The 16,918-nt window shown below is 36.8% G+C and overlaps 1 protein-coding gene across 3 annotated transcripts in view; it reads right to left on the minus strand.

The window, feature by feature from the left end:
* Nucleotides 1-5,175: 5,175 nt before the first annotated feature.
* The window catches only part of CAPRIN1 (cell cycle associated protein 1), a 33,402-nt gene continuing 21,659 nt past the window's right edge, over nt 5,176-16,918 (minus strand). For 2 of the 3 annotated variants that reach the window (XM_084522168.1, XM_084522167.1), the window contains 10 exons: nt 16,224-16,379; nt 15,192-15,300; nt 14,671-14,732; nt 12,892-13,002; nt 12,221-12,370; nt 11,869-12,019; nt 9,736-9,930; nt 8,439-8,539; nt 7,490-7,553; nt 5,176-6,417 (listed from right to left, as the gene is read on the minus strand). In XM_084522168.1, the coding sequence (XP_084378294.1) occupies nt 6,353-6,417; nt 7,490-7,553; nt 8,439-8,539; nt 9,736-9,930; nt 11,869-12,019; nt 12,221-12,370; nt 12,892-13,002; nt 14,671-14,732; nt 15,192-15,300; nt 16,224-16,379 (1,164 nt within the window). In that variant the 3' untranslated portion in view covers nt 5,176-6,352. The remainder of the gene's footprint in view (nt 6,418-7,489; nt 7,554-8,438; nt 8,540-9,735; nt 9,931-11,868; nt 12,020-12,220; nt 12,371-12,891; nt 13,003-14,670; nt 14,733-15,191; nt 15,301-16,223; nt 16,380-16,918) is intronic. The other variant, XM_084522169.1, reaches the window with a different exon arrangement.

The raw sequence follows: 16,918 nt of genomic DNA on the forward strand, positions 1-16,918 counted from the left end.
CAGCTGGACGCTTAACCCTCCCCTACCAAAGCTGAGCCAGGCTCTGGGCATAGACATACTTGTTCTTAGCTTTTAAGACTGCCAAAAAAATAATTAACGAAGTTTAATAATCAGATAACATGATAGAAAAATGTGTTTAATACCGGGGGATGTATTTTGGGATATTTTAAGTTTTAAAGTATAGCAAAAGTATGACAAAACTATTGAATTAAAAATAATACAGGCTGTGAAACAATTCCTGGTGAGGTGACCCCAGTTACTGAGACAAAACCACCCATGCAATGTAAGTGGAGCAAACCAAGTCCTTAAGGTATAGGTATGAAATATTTGCTTAAAAGGACATAAAACGTTTAAATAATTTATTTTTCAAGTGTTTACATAAGCCATGGACCAATTTGTCTTGGAGAGTTAAAGAACTGCAGACACATACAAGTATGTTTAAGGCCATCAGAAAATTTGAACCTAACAATTAACTAAAATGTAATTGTGAAAACTTACTTTATGGTAGATGCATTACTAAAATTTATTCTAAAATTGAATAGCTTTAAAAATATATTTTTTATTTAATACACATGTAATGGATTATTAGTAAAATTTTATCTCGATCCCCAAAAAAATCAGGTGTAATCTTGATCCATTATCAGGTATTCGAGCACATTTCATACAAAGGAGAAATAGGACACCATAGTTGGAACTGAACTAGTTACATCCATCTGATTATTTTATGAACATTAAAAGGGAGGAAAGTAACCTAACTTCTAAAGTTAAAGGGATGATAATTGCAGCAAAAGCTAACTGATAAACTTCACTCAGAACAAACTACTTACAATTGTTAAGTTAGACTTTAGTTTTGCTAACACAGTTCTCTTTAACACCACTCAAACTGGCTTCAGGATGCGAATTTTGGGAGTTTACCTTCCCTCCATTAAGGCTACATCTACAGAGCCACAAATAACTTCAACTGTATCATATTCAAAAAGCTTAAGAAAATGAATAGAATAGCACCTCTTCCCTTAAATAAACCATTTAGAAAATTAGTTTATCATCAGAAATTCCTATTTATCAGAGGCTCTGTCAAATCACAGTAGAAATTCAAGGATGTCCAGTTTCTGAAACTCTGTAGAAATAGAGTAGAAACCCAAGATGCTACTTTTTAAGTTTTCATAGAAGCAAGTGATGGTAGGGATTTCTTTCACACAAGAAAGGACATAAAGTTTAAAAGTCCACTGGAGCCTTCTCATCAGCTTAGATTTCTTCTTAAATGTTAGATGATTTAAATTCAGTATCAGTCCCTAAGCAGACAAGTGTAGTGCTTATAAAAATGCATGAAAGCTTTATTCCTCGAAACGGTACTGATTTGGAAGAAAACCCATCTGAATGCAAGAGAAAGCAGGAATTGCGAACTGGAGATTTTGAAAAACCATCCCCCTTTCCTTCTGAAAACAAAAAAGTGTTTACCCTTCACGAGTACAGGATATGTCAACCTGATGTTAAATAAACATTAACAATGTTAATTTTTCAAAATTAACGTTAAAGATCCTTGTATGTAGTTTTGCCACTGAATATGAGACCCAAGACTAGTATGAGACTGATCACTCAGATGCTGATGTGGTGATGGCATAGTCAAAGAAGCTTTAACGAAGATAGTGTCACCTACAGAAAGAATCACAAGGAAACCACACAATTTTGCAGTGCTCGAGTTTCCAGCAATGTTCCAGAGGACAATCATAACTGTATTTAAGCCCAGGTTTTAAAAAGAAAAAATCATCTTTCCAAGTTCAAAATGAGTATTTTATTGTTTAGGATTGTTTCCTGCTTGCTTTTCAGATGACGCACTGATTTTTAGGTCAATCAGTGGTGAATATCTGCCCCATCTGTAGAACTTCAATGGTGCTAGCTCAAATGCTTGAAAACCTTTAAAATTCCATCCATGTCCAATGCAGATGCAGAGTACTGTATAAACAGGTACAAGGACCTGAAAGACTCAAGCAGACATATTCATATAGTTGCAAACCTCCTCCTCCACTCCATCTGTAAGTCTGTAACTTCATGTACCTGAGTTTGCGTTCAGTTCATTTAAGAACAGTTTTGCATGCATGACAGGAAGAATCTTCGTTTTTCAAGATGCAACTCTGGCAGCCTCATTAACAGGGCTGGTTAATAAGCAGCTTCCTCATGTCCCTTTCTGTCCACAGCAGACTTGGGATGTTAGAATCTGAACAGCACAATTTTGTCCACTGACACTAAACACATGTCTCAGATGAGCATTTATAATGAATAGCTCTTGCAAAGAAGTGAAAGTCAACTACTCAGCTTAGCTAGTACCAGGATCTTTCAAATAAAGGAAAGGAAGACCAAAACTCCTCTAATTACTTATGTACCTTATTCTACTGGATTACAGAGTTTTTGCCCCATTTGCAGTTAATCACAGGAAGTAAATACCGTGAAAGCAGTAATCCTATTTTCAACGTCTGTCTAGGGTTAAAGCCATTTGAACACTTTTCCCTCTCCAGAAAAATTACTGAGTACCATTTGGTGAGAGAAGGAAGCTCGATTCATTCTACAAAGACAACATGTATGAAGGTAACCTGTAATTCAATCAAAAAAATCTACCTAATAAGATATGCAGAACAGTTTGATACAACATACTTTCAAGGTCGTGAATTCTCTGAAAGTTAGAAAGTCCCAGGAGAATACATTACTAGCTATTAAAAGTCATCAACATTACTCTTGCAGCTACTCTGGATGATGTTTAGAGCCACCAGAATTCAGTGCTTCAGATATTGCTACACATGAAACAGTATCTTGGAAAGAAAATAGTGATTAAGTCTTCAACTAACTCCACAGCAAAATACAAAATTTGTACTAGTGAACTCTTCTTAAGAAGAGAGCCCATACACACGGAGAACTAAGTAAAAAGTAGGAAAAAAGTGTCCTCGGGTATGAGAAGCAACCCATGACTTCTGAGTTAAAACTTATAGGATGTCTAGAAAGGATCCAAGATTGCCAGAGTAACATTAGGTGGAAACATCTGGAAACTCTGGAGCCATCTGTAAATGATTTACTCAAGAATCCTTATATTACAGACACTGATGCTAAAAGTCAGCTCCCAAATGCATACCATTGCATATCATCACAGCCTACCAATATTAACGAAGCCCCAGCCAAAAATAAAAATCTGTATCTCTCTTAGCTGACTGTATGTAAGGCAGTCATTACAAGCGTGTTATGCTCTCAGGAGACTAATTCACAGAAGAATCAAGTAAAACCACCAGAAGAGGACAATCAATGTGCTTATATACTTGCTCAGAAGGAGTGTACTACACTCACTCAACTCTTTACAACCACAGGCATTAAAGCCAGTTAAGCCTAAAGCAGCCGCTCACTGAAATAAATTCCTTTCCCCCCCCCGGCATCCAGAAAGGACTCTGCAACACAACTAAGCCAGAACTGCCCCCCTTTTTACCCCAGTATCATCACTTTTTATAACAGTCATTGTTCTAAAGACGATCTTTTTCAAATTAAAGTTATCTAGGAGTGCTTGTGATCTGAATGTGACTCAGATCTTGAACTAAGTTAGGGAGTGAAGATATCTAAAAGCTCTTTTAGTTCTCTAAATATAGTTCTTTAAAATGCATAGCTCCACACTCGCACTGCAGTGGATCAAGCAGAGAAGAAAACAATCTGGACCCTTACAATCAACCATTAGGCTGACAAACAGAACCCCCTGAGCAGGCCAGAAAACCAGGTTGTGGATCTGTGCGCCACACTGTGACTCAAAGCAATTTTTCAGTATACTGTTTATTAGCTGCATGAATTGAGATTAAAGGAATCAGTGCAAATTCCCAGATCAAACATGTATTAAGTACTTGTTTTGTAGTTATTACTAAAACACATCTCCCTCTATCAGCATACAGCAGAGCAGCTATTCTAAAGACCGTTATCATACATTGAAAAGCTCACAAGGTTGCGTACCTGAAATAAGAGGCCTCTCAGATACCCACATTTTATTAATAAATTTAAATTATGCTTTTAAAAAAAAAAAACTTAACTGGAATGTTCTGATCCATTCAGTGGTCTTTAATTCAGTACGCTGCAAGTTTACTATCAAACTACAATTAGCTTTTGAATTCGCATTTGGTGTGCAATAGAAAAGGCTGAATAGCTTGTGTTCTACCAACCATTTAAAAGTAAGCTGATGCACAAAACAAAAAAGAATTCACTATTTTCCTATGTCAGTTCAGCATTAAAAGGTTCATCTTTTATTTTTTTCCAGTTAAAAAAACAGTTGGGACTATTATTTCAGTAATAGCTTCCTAAAAAAGACACAGAACAGCAATTTCTTACCGGACTGCAGGTTATATCGTTATACTGGTATGGAATGTTTCTAGGCCTTGACTAAAACTGCTGCGCTTCTAACCATCAGCATTGTTTCAAGATGTTTGCTGTGTAGTATTGTCTTCAAAAGCTTTTCACTTCTCTCAGTAAAAACATTTCTCATTTGTGCTCTTCACACGCAACAAGGAAAAGTGATGTTACCACCTATTTATATGGAGTTTCAGATTATTTCACAATGAAGTCAAAAATCTGACTACAAGTTCAGAAAGTTCGGTTGTGATACAAAGTAGAAATGGCCCTCTGAGTGAACCTCTGAGTGAAAACAACCTTCAGTTTTGTATATAACAGTTATACAACAGGTAGCTGTTCTTTAATTTCACCTTTCCACACACACAAATTATTTGATGAGCACTATAGCACTTTTCTTCTTGCATGTGCTATAAATGCAACAGAACTACCAACACCTCTATGGAGGCAGCTATCAATATATTCTCCCCACTGCAGAGAGAGTGCATGTGCACAAAAGTTAGGCACAAGTGATTTTCCAAAGATTATACTACGAGTATGCAGTAAAACTTGAATAAGACTTGGTTATTTCCAGCTCCTAGTCTTATGCCATTTCTTCTATACATTGCTGCCTTGATGAAAAGGAAAGTCTCCATAAAAAGAAAAGTTTGCCAGAAGAAGTCACAAAAGATATTCAAATAAAATCAGAAAAACAGGAGGAAGGTTTACATCTATTCAGGAAAAAGAAAATCTTTTCAGTGAAAAAACCTTATGAAATGTCAACCCATTACATTAAATTTGTTTCAGTCGCTGAAAACCAGTGTTCCAGGATACAATTTTTATAAACATGTTTTATTTGTCTTGCTTATACCATTAGAACTGTAACTGCTGGCTGTCATTTCCCTTAAAAGGGGAAATCAATTCAAACACATACTGGTGCTTTTCAAAAGATAGCAATTAAAAGGGCAGCAGCAGCGGGCATTTGAGATTTCTTAAAACCTTCAAGGCTGCAGGAAAGACAAAAAGGACATGTGACCAAAAGTGTTATGATTATCCATTAGAGATTTCCATCAGTACCGGCATCAGTTATTTAGGTGATAATACAGCAAGGTCAAGTATTAGTGACAGACAATGTGCAAGTTATAAGGAATGATAGAGAGTACCAATCCTTACAAAAGTCATTGCTATCAAAGAAACTTAAATGTGTTTCAAAGAGATATCTAAATACTTCACATCAAATATACAGTGGCCATCCAGGTTAAATCTCACATTTGTTGCAAAATTTTGTTGAAGTGCCAAATCAAAGCTTTTTTCTTTTTTTTAAAAAATTACACAGTTACATTAGCAGTTATGCAAGCGATCTTAAATCCTTAGCCACAGTAAACAGGGCCCTGGTGATGAGGAGTGCTGTAGCTAAGGGTGCTTCTTCTTTGTCAAAAACTGGCTATAAGCCTACTTGGGGAAATATGCATCACTACACATCTTGAACTGTTCAGTGCTTCAATTTAATACGAAAAAGCTGAAATGCAGTTGCTCTATCAAGCCACACTTCACTTTTTCAATCCTTTCATGGGAACATTAGATTTAACTGCCACCACAGAAAATCTTTATGAATTTGCAGATTATATCCAAAATTTGTTGCATCACTTTAATGTCAGAAGTGAGTCTTTGCTTTTTCCTGCCACTTCAGTTAACCATGGAGACTGGATCACCCTGAAAATTGCCTTTTTTGCTTTACTCTTAGCAAGGGTGAGGAATCTGAATCTCATGTGCAAGGCTCAAGATGATGCTTAGGACAGAACATGCAGAGTAAACGTTGTTTCATTTCTTTCCATATCCAGGTAATATAAAGCTGGCAACTGTAGTCCTGTCATTATGGGTAATGAAAATAGTCCCTTTACAACAAACTTCCTGTAAGGGAGAACAAATAGATAATAACTCTTCTGGTAACATGTATAGTACACTGGCCAGTGTGGTTTTGGCGTTTCATGTAATCCTGTGAATTCGTTTAATTCACTTGCTGAGCATTCATTTGAGGCATCCCTCTGTTTGGTCTTGGGGGCCCTCCACGACCTAGAAAAAATATAAAAAAGCACTTGAATTATGCATGAAGTCAGGTTGTTAAAAAAAATCCTAAAAGCTTGAGTATAAACTGGGTAAGAAGTCCCTGGTGTGTATCTAGGCTATATATGGTTCTAAAAGCGCCTTTAAATCAAATTTCAGCATTATGTAACCTGTCTGCAGTTTGCAACTTCAGCCCAGTAACTTTTTTTTCCCAGAACCACTATGCCGCACTAACTTCAAGAAAAATTTAAAAAAATATGTCATGAAGGTATGAAAACTAAAACAAGAAACTCTGCAGTAATGCAAGGCAATAGTTTTTTTTGTTTGTTTGTTTTAAGTGTTTGAATATAGATACTGCAAGCTAACTAAATCACATTTTTACTTCCATTCATTCCATCCCTCATTAAGAAAGGATTTGTTTGTAGCTTGCACTCTCAATATACGAGAACTGTCTGTCACTTGGTGAAGTCCTCTCATGCTTGCCTGCACATCTCTGACAATGAACCTCAAGACTTTTATTCATTTATAGCTATGGTTTCTGTAGTATGTTCTCAGCTTCACCACAGCCTGATGCAACGTTTAACTCCAGGCCACAGTTCCACACTATGGGGCCCTCAGTACCAAGAGGGTCAAGGACAGAACTCTTCAAAATTCAACCTGAATTATCATAAAAATGTCTGCAGGAGGCAGAAGACAATCTTATCACCCAGTATCTACTGAAAAAAAAATGTGGAAAACAGCGTTGAAAAATAAAACATGTAAGCTCAATTAAAGCCTTACGATAAATATTTTGCTGTTTTCTCAGATGTACACATAGCAGACACTAACAAGCTACAGGACAACATATTTCCATACCCTTACATAGTAAAATTAAAGTGAGAAAGGACCTCAGGATGTTTTCTACAAGTACAAGACCATGTTCCAAAGCAGGGTCAACTATGAGGTCAGAGGAAAGCAAGCTTATCCTTCAATTGTGATCTGCTGAATAAGGACTGAGGCTGCTTTTTAAATACAAAAGTTCAGAATTTGGATCAAAAGCTTCCATTTAGCCCAAATCAAGTATACACTACTCAGGAATTACCTCGAGGAGCTCCCCGAGGTCCACTCTGTCCAGAGCCACGTTTGAAATTCTGTTGATATCCATCCTGAAGTATAAAAATGGAAAAACATTATGACATAAAACAAATATTGTATAATGTTTCAGGATGTTAATAGTCATCAGTGAAATAAAGAGCTTTTACAACAATCTGCACTGATGCAACACCTGTAACTTCAACATACAGCATTTTACTAGCTTTAATTCATGTGAGGAAAATGAAGTCTTAGTCCTCCTAGCATTTAGCAACTGTAATAAAAATGTACAATGACAAATCCTCTCTCCAGTTACAGAATATTTTTTCAATATAAGTAATAAAGGCGAACAGAACTGTTTAGTGTTTGATTTCTTCCAACTCCACACAGATCAAACAGATGGGTTTCCATAAAGGACCAGTCAAAAAATGAATTGACATTCTAATGGTAGGATCAAAACTAGTCTTCTCCTTTGTTGGTGAATATTTGCATGGGGATAATGCAGAGACAGATATTTTCCTGTCAGACTAAGCTTTGAGCAGACAGAGCATACTTCCTACAGAACACTGAAATTTTATATCCATTTCAGAGTAACAAATCAGTGTTGCAGAAGATAGACAGTCCCTTACAAGTTTGAAAAGATGATTTCAGTGGATTTACGTTCTTTAAGTATCATTCTTTCTCACAAAGTTGTGATGATAATTGTATTTAAGAGAATTCTTTATAATTCATTCAACTTTGCTATAGCTACTTCAAAAATCACTCGGCTTCCCAATTATAACTAGCCATCTCCAATTCAGCAATTTCCAAATATCTGTTCAGTATTTAAAACTTTTGTCTTCATTAGAAATAAAAAAGTCACAGGGAAATGTTTTCACTTATTGACTTGCATCAGTGCTTTTGTTGATGCATGTATTTTTCTTCTACTTCTAGACTAACGTGACATACTGGTAGCTTACCCGCTGGTAGTTTGAATAATCTCGAGGAGCATTGAATTGGGGCTGCGTGTAACCGCTGTTTGGAGTGTTGGAAAATGAAGGACGGTAGCCATCGTATCCTCCTATGGAAAAGAATGCACATCCTTCACTTAGAAACAATAACCTATTATATTATGCTACCACAAAGAAAAACTTAAGAGCTTTCTACCTAATTCTCAGAGAAAAAAAAAAGCACTGTTTAACCTGCAATTTAAGCAACTCTATGCAGCATCAGTGCTAGTACTATTACAAGTAACAAGAACAGCTATCTAGTAAGAATGAGGAGGAGATAACCATTCAATGTGTTTCTCTAGTAATTTGAGGTTTCATTTAGATAACATTCAACCCACAGCTAAACACTGTGATCTAAACGTAACAGCTGTGACCTGCAAGGCCACAACAGCTAACTCAAGCTCCTCCAGAGCGAATACTCTGAAAGCCAGGAAGTATGGCCAAGGATGGCTTCAGTCCCAAGTCCAAAACTCAGAATTCCAGATCAATTCCAAGCAAACAAATGGTGAACGCTTCCTCTCAACTACAATCAATTGCATTTTTGTTACACAGGTTTCTTCTCTACTCTCCAACCACATGAGAGGACAAGACCAGAGCAAGAAAAAACAGCCTTCAGTGCTATATTTACAAGTCTAATCCCAGAAAACCAAACAAGGAAACAACGTCTTCCTCATTCTAACACACATCCCGGCCATCTCTGCAACACTGAAAGTGCCACAATATCTGATTAAATTGTTCTTATTTATCCAAAAATCCAGTATCATTCCTCCACTCCTATTAATTCCTTCAGAATAATGACTTTGGGATCTTTTGTTCTTGTATTTCTGAATTATAAAGCCCATTTTCAATAAGATGCAAGATGAAACTCTAAAGTATACCACTTCTACCATGACTAGAAAAAAAAAACATTTTTGAAATACCAACTGATGTCTGAATTCATCACTTGATAGTTGTGAAACATCCTGTTGGATATTTCCATGTTTGTTTATGCTTGCAATACAACTTAAGATACCTCGTCAAACACATTAAGCCTTCAAGCACAGAACAGGGAAAAGGCTTCTTTATTTACATCTTAGTAGGAAGCCTAACAAAGCATCTAAAATTTGAGCTGCTTAAGTAAGCCAAAACAAACTGAATATTTACTACAAGTATAAACAGCTTGCACAGATGACCTACCATCATTTTTATAACACATGGTTTCTTGACGCAGTGTTTCCAGAAAGGACCAGATAAAAGTCAGATGAGAGAGTTTAATTAAGCTGTTTACCTCTAAATCCATTTGCCGGTCCCCTGTAACCATTCATCAAGCCGCGAGTCCCACGTGATCCACCACGAGACACTCCCCGACTGTTATAGTAAGGCTGGCTGTTCCGTGGAAATCCAGTATTCTGCTGGGGAGGTTGCTGGTGGTTACCTGCCACTTGATGGGTCTGGTCCGGAGAGCCATGGTAAGTGCCAACCACTATATATTTCAAGTGGGGAAAAAGCAGAGCATAAAGGCTGAGTATTTATGCTCCCACACATACCCCCTTCTAACTCAACGTTCAAAGCTTTGAAGTACCATTGTACACATCAATAAATGCTTACCCATTTGAAAAAAAAATAATCTGCACAATTAAGTGTTGAGCTTACTAGTCAGCCATCCCACAATATTAAGATAAATCAGCTGTCTGCCATTTCTGGGTTAAGTCAATGTCAAATAGTCTCTACTGTAAGCTCAGAAATAAGTATTCATAATGCAGGTAAAGTTTTCCTGTGCTATTTCAAACCCTTTAAAAAAAAAATCAGCCACGCACACACACTAAAAACCAATGTGAATAAGTTAGCCCATGTCTCTAACTTCCTCCCCTCTGAACTGAGTGGAGGGCCACTAACAAATACTTGCAATCACTAAATAAATTCTCTTAGGCATAGCTGTCCTGCCTACAGGTGAGGTTGTGGGAATGTTCTAACACAGAGGCCGCTTTGGCTGTGTAGGATGGGGGGATCCTTTCCTTCTATATGATACATAAATCACAAGGCAAAAGCAGCATAGATAGCTTAAAACTGTCTGATTCTTGGGAACAATGTTTGTCACATCTTTGTATCACAGCAATCATCAGAAATGGATTAGGAATACAACACAAAGTGGAATTCTGTATATAAGAGTGAAGCAGCTGCAAAACTTCAGCTTGACAACAAATATTTAAGCAAGATCTCAATTTTAAGCGATAAGTCCCCCTCCTATTTCCTATACACGAAAAGAAGACTTCATCATTCAACAGGGAGCATGACTGTAGTTCAAGCTCACTCAGCCACAGGGTGCTATGAACTTCTCTGATCTCCCAACCTCCTTTCTGTTCTTGAGGAATGCATGAAGCGGTCATCCTTTTTAGAGGTTTTACAATAGGCAGGGTTTTATTCTAAGGGCACTGTATTTCTTTTGCGTCAACAGTTACACTTACTTAAATGTTACAGAATGACAAGCACTTAATACCGCGTGGCCCACTTTCAGTACTGTTCCCCAGACTCCGTTTTTGGTGTTTTGTTGTTGTTGTTTTTTGAGCCATACAAAGTGCAAGGCAACAATGGAAATCTGGTTCCCCCTCTTCTCATCTACCCACCTCCCTATCCCAGGTTGCAAGGAAGACAAAATTCATGATGATAATCAGTTGCAGAGAATAAGGATCACATTTTTCCTTTACTCCGCACCTCCAGTAGCTGTTAGCACTTCACCATTGCCATCTCTTTCCAATGTCCTTCACTTGTAATCCCTCTCTGCATCTACACATTTTATGAGTGGAAAGCAGTAATAGGAAGGCTGGGAGAATAGTTTTGTACATAGACTTTGTATTATAGTTGTTTTTCTTAAGTTACTAACTTGGAAACCACTTTGCCTGCTATATTCCAACTCTCTAACCTTTTTTGCAGAAGGTTCTAGACCTTTGTGAACATTCCACCATCTCTGAGAACCAGTCCATATTTGTTCACAATTTTATCTTACCATTTATTTTTTAAAATTTGTCATCTGAATTAGTACAATGAACTTTTTCTTTGGCACATTTAACTTTAATATCAGCAGAGCAAGGACTCCACTATACTGCTTTCACCTTTCAAATAATCATTAATCCTGTTTGTGATTTATAATTCTATTTATAACTGAACCAAGTGGCAAAATTACTTTGACAGTTGGAGAAATATTGTATTTCAACCCCTGCTCAATATTCAAACCAAGACAGAATATTGGGGTGCAAAATGAAGTAACAGAAGTCAGACATTGCCCAGTGAAGGGCAGCTTTGCAAGACCAGGTATATGTGAGAACATGTGACATGCTTTGCTGTATCTCTTAGGACTTCACAGCCTTGATTATCTGATCTAGTAAAACTCTCAGCATTTTTATTTTCTCTAAAATAAGTTTACCTGTCTGGAGTTGTTCTTGCTGAAGATCTGATTGTTCTACTTGGTGTGGCTGATTGGAGAAACTCTGGTTGTAACTGGCCTGGTACTGATTTTGTTGCTTAAGGGTTTCTGGCTCATTAACAGGAGGAACAGGTGCATTCATGTTGAATACCTATAATATAGGAAGATAGCTTTCTGGTCCAATGCATTTTTTTATAACCCCTCATTGGATCACGTAAAGAAATATGCAAGACTAAGAAATGTGAGTAACCAAAGACCATTTTTGCAATTACATAACCAATTCCGATGTTGTAACAACAACAAAAGGAATGACTACCAAAATAAAGTCATTCAAAAACTATTTGCTACTTACTGTTTGCATGGATTGGAATGGAGCTGCGTTAACATTGATTCCGCTGCTATGCAAAGGTTTGCTAGATCCAGCCTGGAAAACCTGGGGCTGGGATGCAGGGGGAAGTGATGATGACGACGGGGTCTGGTCTGCGTTCAGTGACATTGAAGCCTAATAAATAGACAAACGACATTTAACAGTTTTTGAATAGTAGTGAAAACTACACTAAAAAAAAAAAATGGAAAGGCACTGGATTCACTCCAGCAAACGAACATTTTCTACATCAGCTGAACAGCTTCTTTCACAACGGCATAATGGGAGAGGGAAAATGTAACAGACTTCTTCCTCATTAACTTGAAACACAATTATAAAAAAAACAAAGGGGGCAAAATGAACAGGTTTCTGGACTAACTAGTAGCCAGTGTGTAAACTAAACTAATAACATGGATGCTCATATGCTAATGTTGTCATGTTACTTCTAACTAAACAGACAATCTAGTAACTTAACAACCCTATAAAGGACTGACTTTCTGGTCACAGACAGGCTCAAAATTTTGAACTTATATGGAACTGTAACAGCCCTATCAGTAGATAACTGAAAATCACAAAGCTTCAGTTTCAAAAAACCACAGAAGAACATTTGATCACACCTGCAAGCATAGTCCTTCCCACCTCTGTGAAATCTGACTTGCCTGAATCTGGTCAATTGATTCTTTCTGTGGCCGTTGCTCTGTTGTATGAGAAGGCTGATACATGGGTTGGGAAGCTGTATATCCCTCACTTGTAGAAGAAACCAAGGGAACCTGACAAAATAAACCCCAAATGCCCCCAAGTCAGCTGATTCTCACACAGAGTTTTATAAAAAATATCACAGAACTCTGGAATGAATGGTTTTCTCTAGTAAAAATAATTATTCCAGCACAACTTTACAACCATTAAAAATGAAGTACTCTGTAATGAGCAGAGGTTTAGCTACCTCAGCTTGACATACTGTGACATGCCATGCCACCAATCGCCTGCCAAATTTGATTCTGTGAATATTTCTTTATCAGCTGGACATTTGCTTTAATTGAAGAATTTCCTTACACAACCACAACTACCATTACAATAAACCTGGGAAATGAGGGAGTGAGAGAAAAATAAGGAAGTTTATATGGGAGAACGGCAAACTCATACAGAAATGGAAAAGGCACTGGTTATTCAGTGGACTGAATTTGCTCTTTTTACAGCCTATGGTCTCCTACACAGGGTAAGTGAAAACTAACAAAGCAGCAAACTTTACATTTAAGGCTACTGAGGACTTCAGGAGGCAACTGATTGATACTGAGTTACTGGCATGTTCAGAACGTCTTGTTGAATATTAAAAAGAACTGAGTTTAGCTACCACTTGCAAGACTGCTGAGAGAATCACTGGCAGCACTAGTTGAAGCAAGGAAAATCAGAAAAAAAATCCACAGGGGTAAGTTACAGAACACTTAACAACAACAACAAAAAAAGCTAGGGCAGAGAGAACTGATGAAAAAAGATATTCTACATCTACAAACAAAGAAAACTGCACAAGTACTAGCATTTCAGCATTTTCATACAGCGGAAACTCTCAAGAAAAAAGAAGAAAACATATTCCTGCTTTTACACAAACAAGTGACTTAAAAGCTTCAGAGCTAATCTCTAAAAGATGAAGCCAGCCATTTATACTGTCATTACTCTTAAGATACACATCTGTTTCTTTTGGCTTCCACACACCTACAGGGATCAGATTCATTACTTGAGATCAGCAGAATACTCAGAGATGCCATACGTGCTTAATACCAAGTCAGGAATTTCTGTAATCACTAGGCAACTCAGTAAGAAACTGCACATCTTAATGAGAGGCAGAATACATCACATATACATTACTGAACCAAGTTTAATTAATCCTACTTTAAAAAGAATTGCAGGAAAGCTCAACTGAAAACAGCATTCAAACTCATTCTGGCAGCTCTACAACTCCAGTATAAAATACTCCAAGCAAGCAACTGGGACTAATTCTTAACAGAGCAAGACAAAAATAACAGGAACTATGCAATTAATCTGTAAAATCTGGTTTTGATCACTTAAATAGATACAGACTGCCCTTTAACCAAGTGATTCCGATCTTTGCATTTCTGCTGCAAATAAATGAATAAATAGTAACTTGCTTCTATCTATATTAAAAAATACTGCATACCACATATCTGACGTAGAAGAGAAAGCTACTAGGCAAAGACTGGCGTGTCAAATTATCAATCTGTCTCAAACAGAATGCAGAGAAACCTTCAACTACATGTATTTAAGAGTGGGACTACACAAAGCAGCTTTCCAAACAGTTCTTCCACTAGATCTTAAAAAAAACCTTTGCATTTCACCTTTGAGTTTCTGCTGTAGTTTGGAATTATATCCTGTTACAGCACTAATTAAGACTAAAATCAATTGTAAATTTACTAAAAATTTACCTGCGTAGCTTCTGGTTGCACAGGGACCTGGTTAGGCTGGGCAAGTCTTGATTCAGTATGAACTGAAATGAAATAATTTCACTTATTATATAGTACAATCAAAGCTTTTTACAGAACATCATTGCAATCTTATCTAAATTCAGTTATTTGATACATCATCATCAGAGATGATTATCCCTCTAGCATGGAAAAACTATATTCAAAATACCCATTTATTTTCCACACAAATACTTTTTTCAGTTATCTAAAACACTCCAGGTATTTCCAAAAGACTAGGCAAAAATCTAATTTGCCTATTTAAAAACATTTAAAATGTTCCAACTCAAAACAAAAAGGAGGATTGGAAGTGTATAAATAGTATGCCTCAGAAGTACAATCCAAATTCGTAGAAAAACACACCTGAACAGTACTGTAATATTAGCTGCAATGATCCCTTCACTATGTAGCCGTAATTGAAGCATTTCTAACAGACGACTTGCAGGCTTCCCCAGTATTTATGTTTAGGATTTACCATTACAAACCTGGAGGGCAAACCATTTGTGGCATGTCCAAGTTCTGTGCTGGATTCATGGGCTGTGCAGATACAATGGCAGGGTCAAGTGTTTGGTTCTCAAACTCCAGCATGGAGTCCTGGGAAAAAAAATAATAATAGAAAAACCAAATTTAGTTTATTGGATTTTTAAAAGATAAAGTGTTCAAATGTACAAATGAGCAGGTCACAAGAAAAGAAACCTAGTCCACAAACAAACAGCTAATTTTACCATTTAAAACTTGTATCAATACTAAGAATTCCAAAAGGTATTTAACACAATGAAAATTCAGTCCAAATACAAAAACTAGAGTTTATCTGATATAAATAGAGGCAGATTTTAATAGCCAGGTAGAATAGGAGGTGATGTGGTTCTTTATTCTTTACCCTAAATTAGCATTTTTCTTTGTAGGGAAAAAAAATGCACAAGGAAAAACCAAACAAACAGAAAACACACCAAAACCACAAGTTTAAGTATATGCTTCATTTATTAGTGAAGTTTAGTTTTTATTCAGGGAGTAAGAAGAAATGCATTCACGTACTTCCCAATGCATTTCTAGTTGTTGAATTTTAGAGGTTAAAAGACACTAGAAACTTCATGAAACCTTTTTGTTTCAGAAACTTTCAAGAAGCCACCCAAAAAGTATGCCCTTTGGGTGTTGCAGATTTTTTTCATAACACAATTTAAAACGAGCTTGAGGTATTTTATAGCAAGTCTCACTTAGGCACCATACATTACTTAATTCAGTGGTCCACGACTTTCCACGTCCTCTGCAGATTTAGTACAAACACAACTGAAAAGCTCAATAGCATTCTAATTGTACTTCCATAGCAATACAGTAAGTTTGCTGGCTTTGGATGAAATATTGTCATACAGCACCATAAGGTTTGCAAGACCATCATATTCTTCAAACAAACATCAGCGGCTCTTTAAATGATTAAAAGCCAGCAAGTGCTTTTTTTTGTGTGTTTTGTTTTTTGGTTTTGGCTCCAGTTTCACAGTGCTGCAGCGGGTTCGTCATACCTGCATGAAGTTGTATGGGCCCTGCATCTGCGCCATGAGGTCCTGTACTCTCTGCCTTCTAACAAGAGGATCTGCTTGAGCCACAGTAGTGAGCGTGTGAGGTTCAGGAACTGGAGGAGATGTAGCTTGTGTCTGTTGCTGCAGTGAATTTACAACCTAGTAAGAAACAAGCATCTAACTGAAATTTCAGCTTAAGATAACAATGCACAGAAAAAAAATGAGACAATAGCCATAAATTACAAGAACCACTGTATTCATTATGGACGTAATTACTAGTGTTCTTGAAGGAAAAATCCTATATCCTCCTACAGACATGATCTAAGCAATTCACAGGATTAGAAAGCTTAGACTGCATTCTATTTGCTTTCCATCTGCTCTTATTTTCCATTTTTTAAAGTGCTAACAAAAATTTGTTCTATGTTAATTTTTTGTTGTTGTTTTTTTTAAGCATGGAATTTGCGACAATTTATCTCGTATTTATCAACATTTAGCAATTCAAATAAAGGGAAAAGTCAAGTTTTGGAAATATTTACACATGGAAAACAATTGTTTTCTTCTACCTTTTTTTCTGGTGAATATAAACAGAGTTTGAACTTGCGGATCATTCTTAAGACTACAGAATTTTAAGTTTTCACGGCCATGTCTTTCACAACCATTATTCTAGCTAAACTGATTTATGGTCTGAGACCAGCAGG

Source organism: Aythya ferina (genome assembly GCF_964211825.1).
Source record: "Aythya ferina genome assembly, chromosome: 5".
NCBI classification, from domain to species: Eukaryota; Metazoa; Chordata; class Aves; order Anseriformes; family Anatidae; genus Aythya; species Aythya ferina.